Source organism: Saimiri boliviensis, chromosome 4 (genome assembly GCF_048565385.1).
Source record: "Saimiri boliviensis isolate mSaiBol1 chromosome 4, mSaiBol1.pri, whole genome shotgun sequence".
NCBI classification, from domain to species: Eukaryota; Metazoa; Chordata; class Mammalia; order Primates; family Cebidae; genus Saimiri; species Saimiri boliviensis.
In genome coordinates, this window is record NC_133452.1 from 118,123,997 (window position 1) to 118,136,846 (window position 12,850).

General features: G+C 33.2%; 1 protein-coding gene across 3 annotated transcripts in view; it reads right to left on the bottom strand.

The window, feature by feature from the left end:
- The window catches only part of ADGRB3 (adhesion G protein-coupled receptor B3), a 740,902-nt gene that overhangs the window by 442,143 nt on the left and 285,909 nt on the right, over positions 1-12,850 (bottom strand). For 2 of the 3 annotated variants that reach the window (XM_074398120.1, XM_074398119.1), the window contains exons 3-4: positions 10,004-10,165; positions 3,084-3,248 (exon numbers count right to left, since the gene is read on the bottom strand). In XM_074398120.1, the coding sequence (XP_074254221.1) occupies positions 3,084-3,248; positions 10,004-10,165 (327 nt within the window). The remainder of the gene's footprint in view (positions 1-3,083; positions 3,249-10,003; positions 10,166-12,850) is intronic. The other variant, XM_074398121.1, reaches the window with a different exon arrangement.

Consider the following 12,850-nt stretch of genomic DNA (forward strand, 5'->3'; position numbering starts at 1 on the left):
GGGCGCAGTGACCCAGGCCTGTAATTCCAGCACTTTGGGAGGCCAAGGCAGGTGGATCACCTGCGGTCAGGAGTTCAAGACCAGCCTGGCTAACATGGTGAAACCCCATCTCTACTAAAAATGAAACATTAGCCAGGTGTGGTGGCATATGCCTGTAGTCCCATATACTCAGGAGGTTGAGGCAGGAGAATTGCTTGAACCCAGGAGGCAGAGTTTGCAGTGAGCCAAGATTGTACCACTGCACTCCCACCTGGGAGACAGAGTGAGACTCCATCTCAAGAAAAAAAAAAAAAAAGGAAAAAAGAAAAAGAAAACATAATTTGGACCACCAGAACTGTGGTGAGATAAGTAAAACAGACCCCAAAGACCACTGAACACAGACACACACACACATACACACACACACACACACCTTTCCATAATATTTTAATTATCAGTATAGATTACAAAAGGAGGAATAGGCCACATTATGTTATGAGCCAGGAAATTCCTTTTAATTTCTCTATGCCTCTTGCCCATCCTGCTTTATCAATATCAGCCCCCGGTTCTCAGACCCAGTATACAAATTAGTAACTAACCACTCACACTAGGAAATACTATATCTTCATTTTCCTTTTTTCCTTCCTTCCTTATACAGATCCCAGGCAATGGTTTTCTGTCACCTCAGAAGAAGTGGGAAGAAGTTGTACATTGACTCAGCAAGGAATCTGATAGCATATTATCTACTTATATATCAAATTCTGAATACCTAAAAGTATTTCATTGTTTAATATAAACAATGCATGCTATTCCTACATAATATCTATTTCATTGTAGTGATTACATGCATGTTTCTTAAAAAGAGGATGCTTTAAGACTATAATACTGTTTTAGCATGATCCCACACAAAAATGTCACTGCTCATTACCCCAACCCACCCCATCAAATCCTGGAAAAGTAGTGAGTAGCTGGAGATACAGTGTGTGGTTGTGTATATTTCTTCTGCCCTCTTCCTGTCTGCAGTTCATTCTAGGTCTAACAGAGAAAAGCTAGTGTAGGTCCTGATTTACATTTTAGCTTTATTCCTTAATATGGTATCTTAGGGATATCACGTGGGATGATTAGAAAAAATGTTGCCCGAAACCACTGAATCCTTGATTTACCATCTTTCATTAAAGCCACAGTATTTATATGAGATTTTCAGAACTGCATTCAACTTTGTACATGCTTATGTATGAATCTTCTGAATGAATAGTAAAACATCTGAAATCAGGGACTATATATACTTCTTGGTAGTGCCTTACATCTAGTTGATAGTTGACGCTTTCATACACAGTGAAGGTGCCTGAGTTTAGCTATAAGATGATGAGTTCTAATGAGAATTTCAAATGTTTTCACCAAATAAATCTACATATTTTAAAATTATAATGTCAATTTTTTGGCACAGTCTAGAAACTTAAAAAAATCTAATTATTAGAGTTCACTTTCAGATACTAAGTTCATAGAGATACAATGTGGTAAAAATTTTACATCTTTTATGATGCAACTAAATTTAAGAATAAAAATAACTGGAGTCAGAAATGACATGATACATTTAAGTACTCAAGGATATGCCCATGTGCTCACCTATGAGAGAATATGAGCTAGGTCACATTTACAAATAATACAGTTATAATGCACCAAAATAAAAGACCTACATGAAAGAAAGCCATCTGATTTTATTGGCCTTAGAGTGCTGCCAATGATAATGTAATATGACTAAAATCCAAGGAAGACCACTAAAATCCACTTGAAAACATGTGGTTACCACTTGAGTGACAAAGTTCCAAAACTGTATCAACTTAAGAAAACGAGTTTTCATATCTGAATTCCAACATAGCCTCTCTACTGATATCTAAGAATTTTACTCCTAGAAAATTTAATGGAAAGTAGACTATGAGAAACTTGGTTCACAGTATTTTAACCGATCAATGGCATTTTATGTTTGTATTTGTGGAGTCCAGCTGACATAAAAAAAGGAACAAAAAAGTATTTTAAAAGTTTCTATAGTTATTGGTTTTTTTATTTTCTCATATTGTCTAGTTTTTTGCACTCTATGGACAAATAAGAGTAAATCATATTTGATTCTATCTAAATGTTACAGCTCAGGATTGAAAACAATAGACAAAATAAAAAAAGTATAAACTTTCACAAATCTCTGTTGAAAGCACAAGGCATCACTACCTATCTGTGTGTCTGCCTGCCTGTGTGTTTATAGAGAGAGAAATAAGACAGAATGTTACTGATTTCATAAACAGATTTACTAGTATTTGTTAACAAGTAATGATGGTTTTGACTCTCTAATATTCATAATTGCATGAATGTTAACTCATGTAAGTTGTGCTCATAATTCATAAAATTCATAAAATTTTAGGAAGTAATTATATTATTCAGTAAAATTCCTTAATTCTTAATTCCATGTCATTAAGTACAGAAACCTAGCAGTCACAGTCCTTCTTGAAGTAAAGAGAAAAATTAAACTTGTTAGATGACTTTTGCATATTCACACATTGGATTGTTGTTCATATTCCTCACATGTTTTATATATTTAAAACTTCCAGAAGGACTTTGAAGCATTGCTTCATCATGCAGGACATTAACTAGCAAGAGATCTAGAAAGTTTGATTCCCTGAAAATACTTGTCATTTTTATACATGGTCAGTAGTACATTGCCACTCTCTAACTGAATGATTGTAAGAGAATAATACAGGAAGGACTGGCTTTAAATCAAATCTCTCTAGTTTCAGTATGAAGGCAATAATTAATCTCAAGTCTTTAGGATTCCTTGTAATTTTTCCAGAAGGAAAAAACAAGTGCAAATAAAAATCTTACTGGAAAACACTAACATACACATTTGTAGAAATATAATAAAGATAAATATTGATTAACACTAAAGGACATATGCGACACCACTGCAAATGATAGAATCAAGAAAAGTACCTAGTTTTAGGCAAGGTACAATAACCAAAGGACACATTTTCCAACGTGACTGAATGAAGGTTGTACTCTGGAATCACATAAAGAGCAGATAAATACAAAGATCACGAAATGCATAATAGGCTCACCTGGGCAAAGAGCAATATTACAAGGCTTATGATGTGTTTCAGGTCCTTCACATGGTCTTCCTCCATATTGAGGAGGTGTGCATGACCTTGTTCTCGTTCTTTGGCCTCGACCACATGTAAATGAACATAAACTCCATGGTGACCATTCCTCCCATACTCCGTGTACTGTAATAAAGCAAAGAAGCTTCAACAACAAAAGCAGAGAAGTAAAATCAAAGTTTATTTTCTTTATAATTAAAAAACTCATTAAATAGACAAATATGAAGATATTTTAAAAGATAATATTCTTGTCATAAAATATAGTTATTAATTATAAAAAATTATTAAAATAGTGGAAAATTGCATGAGCTTTTTTTCTGCATTTGAAGTTATTCATGTCATAAATTTTAAACTTTTCCTATATTTAATAGAAATGCACCTCTCTTCCTCATGGTAAGACAGTCACAAATTATTTTTAAGTTAAAGTAATATCAACTATTAATATAGAAAACTAAATTTTTCATAACAGAGATAATCTTCTAGAGTTAAGGTTTTATTAAGAGAGCCAAGGGCAGACATAATTTTCCTAACATTTACAAAATTTGGGATTTAAACTTTTACGATGTTAGAAAATTTTTAAAAATCTGAAAATTGAGGGTGCATATTAACTTTTAACATCCCATTTTAGAAAATAATTTTTTTGGCATTTAAAAATTTGGGTTTAAAGTTACCATATTTTGAATAAGAAAGAATTTCAAACAGAGTATCTACTTGCGTAAAATACTCCTCTTTTCCATTTCAAAATGAATGGAAAATATGATCATCTCCTTCTAATGACCATGAAACAAGAAGATGCTTTTCCTCCTCTAAAGCTTGATAGGACTGGAAATCTACCAAATTTGTATAAATTTCTAAAGAAAATAATTATACCTAAGATAAATATGAAAATATCTATTCTTCATATATACTGCTATAATGAGTTCACACTTGATCTTAAATAACATAACTTGTGTTCTTTCAGAATAACCACTATGAATAAATACTGCGATATTTTACAAAAGACCACCAAGATTCAGTGTTTAGGCAGGGCATGGTGGCTCATGCCTGTAATCCCAGCACTTTCAGAGGCCGAGGTTGGGAAATCACTTGAGATCAGTAGCTCGAGACCAGCCTGGTCAACGTGGTGAAACCCCATCTCTACTAAAAATGAAAAAATTAGCTGGGCATAGTGGTATGTGCCTGTAGTCCCAGCTACACAGGAGGCTGAGCCAGGAGAATCACTTGAACCTGAGTGGTGGGGATTGAACCGAGATCATGCCACTGTACTCCAGCCTGGGCAACAGAGCCAGACTCTGTCTCCAAAAAAAAAAAAAAAAAAAAAAAAAAGAAGGATTCAGTGCTTTATCCCTTCCTTGCATGGTCAAATCACCACTCTAATCCTAATTCTTAATACTTGAGACAATACATAATAGCACTCTAATAGACAATATCAATAAAAAGGCATGACAAAAGATGTGTTTTTTGGTTCAAAACTCTGGTCTTGATGTTGAACCTCTAGCCTTGGTATACTCTTAGAAGTTCAAGAGGCCAGATGTTTGATATGACACCCACAGATATGATTAGGAGAGTAGAAATTTATAGAGGAATGTGAACAAAAAAGTTCATTTTTTTCTTTAACATGGGTAAGGGTAAGCACAAGTTCATAAAAAGTGGCAGAGGAATTATGCAAGTAAATATATCTAGAATCTTCATGAGTATGCTTACCAAGCTGTTACTTTAGAAATACAGACAGGATACCTTAATTGTGAGATACCCCATCCTCTTCTATTTGTGTTATTTAGTTGCCTCATTTGGTTTCGATAATATGTTTAAACATTGAAAAAATAGTCATAGAAACATTCAATGACAAATTCTTAAAGATTCTGAGAGCCTTGTTGGGAAATACAGTTTTAAAATAATATATAGAAAAAAACAAAAGAGAAAAATTAAGATGTTCTACTTTTTCCCATAAAATTTGGGGAAAACCAAAGACAATGTATATCCATTGATATATGTTTAAAAAGAAGTCTCTATTTAGCTCTAATAAAACTGTACATATAAGATGCATATACTATCCACATATAGAAATGTTTATGTATGTATATATGATCAATTATGGCAAAATAGTTTAAAAGTAGATACATCAATATACTTTGTCATATTAAATGAATACTTTTATAAACTACTGCATTTATTTCCAATTACCAAGATTTCTCCTAAAACAACCTTTTATCCTCCTATTTTAAAAACCTTTTTTCCTCCTATTTTAAAAACCTTTTCTCCTTTTATTTTCTCCTCCTATATAAAAAGATAATGATGCTATATAAAATTTATATTGCTGCTTTTGTTCATTTTTTCTTCTGTCAAATTATACTGTTCTACACACATTTCACAATCCCAGAAAAAAAGTTAGATGCTAAATTGGCATATTTTCCTCCATGAATCTCAAAAAACGTTGATTAACCTTGACGGCTAAAATTATGAATCTGGAATCTTCAGAAAATTATCGTTACTTAATACTTTCAAACAGTCTTTATAGCTACATGGTCAAAGTTCATGACTCATTCACATCATTATTAAAAAGCTATTTTTTTCATTTGAAAAGGATACAAATCATTAACAATGTCATTTTAGAGACTATTGAGTTAGTAGGAAATTATAGCACATACCTTATAATGTTTATAGATGCTATTCATAAGATTAATGTTAAAGATTAGACATTTTTATTTTAATGGCAAATTGTTATATGTTTTTTTCATTTTGCAGTCAAACATGAGAATCTGTACATGATCTAGTTCATTTAAAATGATCCTAATAAAACCAATATATTTAAATAAAATTCATTCATTTTTATAGTTTTCCTCCTTAGCTTAGGCATATTATAATATCTGTTGTGATAATTAGAGATGAACGAAGAATATGTAATACACAAAATATATTACAATCATATTTTGAAATAAACATATAAATTTTCTTATGATTTAGATTGGGCTGTATGTAAAATAAGTGACAGGCTTTATTTTTTAAGAAACAAATGGATATGAAAACTGTAATTTTTACAAAAAAAAATTTCAAAAGCATTCCTTAGCCTGAAGAAACTTCTTCTACAGGATCAAAATACATATAGAATACACCAGTGGCTCTCAACCAGTGGCAGTTTTGCTCCTCAGGTGACATTTGGCAATGTCTGGAGACATATTTGGGTGTCGCAACTTGGGGGAAAGTAAGGGGCTCCTGGCATCTATTGAGTAAAGGTGAGGTATGTTCTTAAGCATTAAAAAATGCACAGGATGGACTCCCCCAACAAAGACTTTTTGGGGTTAAAATGTCAGTAGTAATAAGGTTGAGAAGCCCTGGAACAAACCATAAAATTGTAATTCAACTAGGACAATAAATTGCACTATTGAATGTAGCACTGTATTTTTCTCTATTTTCGGTTTATGTCTATTGTTTTTACTTTGAGTAACAAGAGCTTTTTGACAGAGTACAATGTCAAAGCAAAAATTCTGCTAAACGTTAAATATCTTAGGATCCATATCGAAGTAACACATTATTGCATAATTTAATTAAAGCAGACTTCTTTTGAAATTTGAATACGGGTGAATGGTAACTAACTTAAAACACTGTGGATTAACCTTTTATAGTACAAATAAATATAACCTCTATTTCTATCATTCCACATATTTTGTAGAAAGTGACTTTAATATTCAATTTGTTCATTTCTTGTGTCTTTTTCATTAATTAAATGCCAATCACATTTGTCACAAAATGTGACAAATCAGTTACTGATTTCGAAGTTAATTTTCTTCTTGGGAATGTATTATTTTAAGAAGACATTTGCACTGTTCAAAACATTACATTTTAAAAATTCACTTCTTGTCACTATTTTCATGATATATTAGATAGCAAAGAAAGTACATATTTACCAGCACAACAAAGAGCAAAATAAAACATTGAGCACAAAATATTTCATAACAAATACAATAACCATATGAAAAAATTCCAATTCCTTAATGGGGTACTTATTCTGTATTTTTAGATTGCTAAATTATCCTTCATGTTTGGAAAATTAAAGACAAATCAAGAAAACGTTCTCATTTCTTCAATATTCTGAACTAAAACAATGATTAAAAGATAAACTTCTTCTCAACAGTACTATTTAATCGAATTTAGAAAGAAAAAGACTTTATGCATATGAAGGTGAAGAGGAGCTAGTAATTGGTATGCAGTTCTGTAGGTGTATGGGTAAAAGGCTTAAGTCATTTATGCCTAGTGTTCCATTATTGGAACACTAAGAATGTGAGAGTTATTTACATTCTACTACTCAAGGTCATCACCAAGATCTGATATTTCAAATTCAAAAAATTGAAACTTCAGGAATAAATAAGGAAGAAACACTTTAAATTAAAACTTTAAATTATAGAATATTATAAAGTCTTTTGGACATCAGACACAGTGAAAAAGTGGTTTTGGCTGTTCTTTGTGAGAGAAGCACTCTGATCCCACCACAGATGCTCTCTGTACCCAGTGAAGGCATTAATCACTGGTCTCTGGCAGAAGGATGGCAACTTTCATATGTCATCCTTATAGATGTGCATAACTAGTGACTGGGAAGTAGGCTCTGAATGGAAAATTTTAGGGAACACCTTCGAATCCACTCAGACTCACATTTGGAGATCCATTTGCCATAATACTATCTGTGTATGTTGAAAGGGTCTTGGCTATTCAAACACATGCTGATTAGATAAATTTATATTGCAAGTACAGCATAATTCTTTATTGACATTTTTCTCATTGTCAAGGACAGGCAACTTGATCCTGGATCTCTTTATGTCAATACCGTAAGTAGGGACCAGCTTTAAGTATTCTTCCCAGAAAACTCACTCCACCCACACCTGAATGAAAATAATTATTTACCCTTGTGGTCTGAAGATTTCATTTATAAAACATGTTGGTCAAATGATACATAATTACAGTTAGATAGGAGGAATAAATTCAAGAGATCTATTATACTGCATGGTGACTATGGTTAATGACTACTGTATTCTTAAAAAATGTAAAGAGAGTGGATGTTAAATGCTCTCAGCACAAAAAAGATAACTATATTCAGTAATATATTTATTAATTAGCTAGATTTAACCATTCCACAACATAGATATACCTCAACTATCATGTTGTACAAGATAAAAACATACATGTTACCAGTCAGTTTAAAAAATAAAATAAAATCCCCAGGTCCTTGCTTGTACTTGTTTTCCTTCTGTTGCCAAATGTACCTAGAATCTGTCTGCTCTATGATCCCTGTTTTTAATCATATTTTTTCATGTTCTTCCCCGTTTCATAAACTCCTTAAACATTTTTTTCTTATGAATCTTTTTAGTTTTCAGTTCATGTGTTTTCTTGCTCTAGTCTAATTCACTGAGCCTCACTGATTTTTCTTGTTCTAAGTGGCAATTATTGCTCTTTTCCAGTTAATTCTGCCTTTCCCTCCTCATAGACTTCTGTTTTCTGCCGTGCTTAGCCTACCTCCCAATTCTATTCTAAAGGGATCAGTCACCTCATCGCATCATTTCTCCTCCACCTTCTGCCCACCACTTTCTTTACCTTTTATTTCCTCTACACTGTCCTTTTTTATTGTAAAAAGCACAAAATGCAAAATTTACCATGTAACCATTTTTTAGTATACAACTTAGTAGTGTTACCTATATTCATAATGTTGTAAACAGATATTCAGACTTTTTCATTTTACAAATCTAAAACTCTACACCCATTAACAGCTCTCTCAGATTGTTTTTTAATGGATCCCCTTTGCTTATTCTGCTGGAAAACTATTATTCCTGCTCTTACTCCATGCCACCCACTCTTAACTCTTGGTTTTAGCAACTGTGGAGTCAGCCATCTCTAGAAGTGGAGTTTACTGAGAAACTTCTAAGCACACACTAGCAGATGAAAGGCTGCTGCAGTGCAAGTCACTTTCTTTACACCCATCCCTTTTGGAGGTCCCTGGAAAGGCTGTGAATGCAAGTCCATCGTCAGCTACAGCTGTCAATATGTTTGTAGTCATCCATCACCACATAAATGGTCAGACAAAAACATAAATGTGGATATTCACAACATCATGTGCTTTGGACTTCTTGAAACAAACCCCAGAGTCATATTATTATTTATTTTTACATGAAAGTCAGTGGTCTGGGAGAGAGGAATGTCTATAACGTGCATGTGTGCATCAACTGAAGAACAAAATTGTGATATAACATGGAAAATCTGGCCCTAAGTGGGTATGCTATTGTTATGCCTCATTTAACATTAAAGATCTCTCTCTCTCTCTCTCTCTCTCTCTCTCTTCCTCTCTCTCTCTCTTTTCATTAAGTTTCATTTAAGTTTACAAAGCAGTGGATATCTCTGATGAGGAAAGTTACTTGAATGAAACAAAATTTTAAAAAGTTATTTGGTCATGGACACTCTTTTCTCTGATAGGGTCAGATAAGTGATATAAAAACTGCTGATTGCCTGACAGGCTATGTCAACCACTGCCTTAAGGCATGAATATACGTCATATTCCTAGTATGAAGGCAGATTACATTTTTCCTCAAGCATACGATTTTACATTTTCACCGTCTAAAACACAGAAAAGATATTTGAACCTTAAATATCAGGAGTAGATACACATAGTAGAAACTGATATTTGCAGTGAAGAGGGGATCACTTATGTAATTTCTTGACTGCTTTAAGAGCAAACATAATCACATACATAATAAAATATCAAAATTGAATAAGAATTACACTTATCCACACTAACTAAAATGCATATACCCATTTCATATGAAAATAACAAATCGTTCCAAATTCGTAGCATGACACAATTCAATAACATCCACAATTGTAGTTGCTGCTAACACTACCTGGACAGAGGGCAGTGTTATTGCAAACCCTTGATTCTCTTAATGGGCCGCTGCAGTGTGTCCCGTAAGGTGATACACAAGTTCTGGTTCGCACCTGCGACCCTTGACCACAAGTAACTGAACATGTGCTCCACTGGGACCACTCTTCCACACCAGATTCACCTGCATGCAAGACAACAAATAAACATGAAATACTGTCTTACATATTCATCTAATAAGCATTATACCAAACTGACATTATGACATGCAAGAATAATTTAAATGTAAAAATATGACAATACATGAAAACATTTCAGAGAAAATGAAGTTTAAAGAGGAATGCATATAATGCTGATTGATGCAAACGCCAAGTTTTGCCCTAAGCTTATTAGCAAAATACACTTCACAAATTACACTGTGCCATGGACACTATGAAGGAACTAGTTAGCATTTTCCAACATGAGCAGTTGTTGAAGTGATTCTCTTCAAATTAATCTAAGGCTTTGTACTTTGGTGGGAAAGGAAGCAAAAGCTATTTCTAAGCTTCCTCTATGGCTTTGGTGAGCAAGAGTATATTGATGCGTTCCTCCTTAGTCCTTTATTGCATAACACCCTTTCTAATGCTAGATGATGTGGAAACTTGGGCTTTCAGACACATCTGATTTATGTTGTATTGAGTACTGACATTTATAGTTTATTACTAGTGCAATTCCTACTTTTTCATACTATGATAGCTATTTATTTTGTGGTAATTTATTTAAATCTTTCTGCTAACAATTCCACCGATGATCTAGAGTAGTGGTTTTTTAACTCAAAATAAAGGAAAATTTCTTGATCATTTCCATTAATTTGAAATGGAACTAAATTTATTTAAAGTGGGGCTCTAAAAAGCGAATGAATGTCAAAATTCATTAATTTTCTTAGAGTTGGCATCTCAATGAAACTATGTTGAATTTCTAATATGATGTCCCAAGGACACTTAAAAGTCAAAAATTTCTAAGACCAATGAAATAGGCTTCTAATTCTGTCATGGCATCATGTTCAGGATAAATTTTAAAAACTAATTTGAAAATTTGCAGTTGCTTTTCTCCAAAGTCACACTGGGTCATTTAGCTGCTAGCAGTTAACTATTTAAGTTAACCATTTAGTCGTTAAAAAAGTTTGCAGGTAAAATGTTTCTAAAACCTTTGTATTGCTGATTAAATAGATCAAAGGACAATTTAACAATATTTTATGTTTCTGTTTAGAATTCGCCTTTGGAACAGAATTCAAATGATAGAATATGATCATGTATTTGTCCATCCTTTTCTAGAGAGTAAACTACTCGGAAATTATTTGCAGTACTACTCAAGGCAGCTGGTCCACAAACTGGTGCTCTAGGACAGAAGGAGTTTGGGCCAGAATGTAGTTCAACACACAGATTTTTCTCAATAAGAAATTTCATATATATATATATATATATATATATATATATATATATGAGAGTCAGCTGAAATAAAACCTGTGCTTGATGGAGTAGTTGGTTTTACATTCTGAGGTAAACTGCTTATTCCTTTAAGAGACCATAATGGCCAGTTTGCAGGCAAACACTGATCCACTAACCACATTTTGAGTAGTACTGTTACAACACATTTGTTCTTATACTGGTTTGCATTGTGATCCAGAGGCATAGATGACCATCCATTTATAACTGGACATGTATTCTAAGGGCACAGACAATAGTAACTGGGATGACAGATTACATCAAATGGGACTGCTTTTCAGTGTTGTGATCAATGTGACTTGAAAATACTGTATAGATAACCCTTCACCATTTCAGAATTTATTTCTTCACAAATGTATATATTACCAATTTAATAAAAATGTTCTTGGATGACTATTTGGATAACACTTAAAGCCATGCTTCATAATTTGTTCTTTTATATTAAAAACTACAGTATCAAGATTGAAAATCATTATTCTATATACCAAATAGAAGGATAATGGTTTAAAAAATCCACACATAGCCGGGCGCGGTGGCTCAAGCCTGTAATCTCAGCACTTTGGGAGGCCGAGGCGGGTGGATCACGAGGTCGAGAGATCGAGACCATCCTGGTCAACATGGTGAAACCCCGTCTCTACTAAAAATACAAAAATAGCTGAGCATGGTGGCGCATGCCTGTAATCCCAGCTACTCAGGAGGCTGAGGCAGGAGAATTGCCTAAACCCAGGAGGCGGAGGTTGCGGTAAGCCGAGATCGCGCCATTGCACTCCAGCCTGGGTAACAAGAGCGAAACTGCGCCTCAAAAAAAAAAAAAAAAAAAAAAAAAACACATATATGTATTTATGTGCATATATATTTAGCAATAAAAAAATTTAAGCTGAAATTAGGGAAAATATAATGCATTTTAAATAATGATATTCCAAACTGTGATGAGATTAAGTGAGGTATAAATATTATGGTTGCATGTTATTAATTAAAAGCCAGAAAATTATGAACAATGTGGATTCTATAAGTGAAATGATAAAGGTTATGAACAAAATTAGTTATATTTTACCACAAAAGCAGTCTTATTCCTCTTGCATTGTCATAAGGACAGAAAAACATAATTTAACTAAACTGAGCAGTGAATCCAGATCAAGTCCTATTTTTAAATTGTTTTTGTACAAGTATTTAAACATTCTGTTGCTTCTGAATGTATGATACTGCAGTGATGCTGAACAGGCTAAGCAGTGGTGCCTGGATCATGAGAGTTTGATAATGAATGCTCAGAATTGGTCTCTACACTCTTCCTCAAACTGATGACTCATTTCATTGATCAAAAATAAACAAATAAATAAAACATACTGGCTTTCAGATTTTGAATCAAATTTTGCCACTGAAATAGT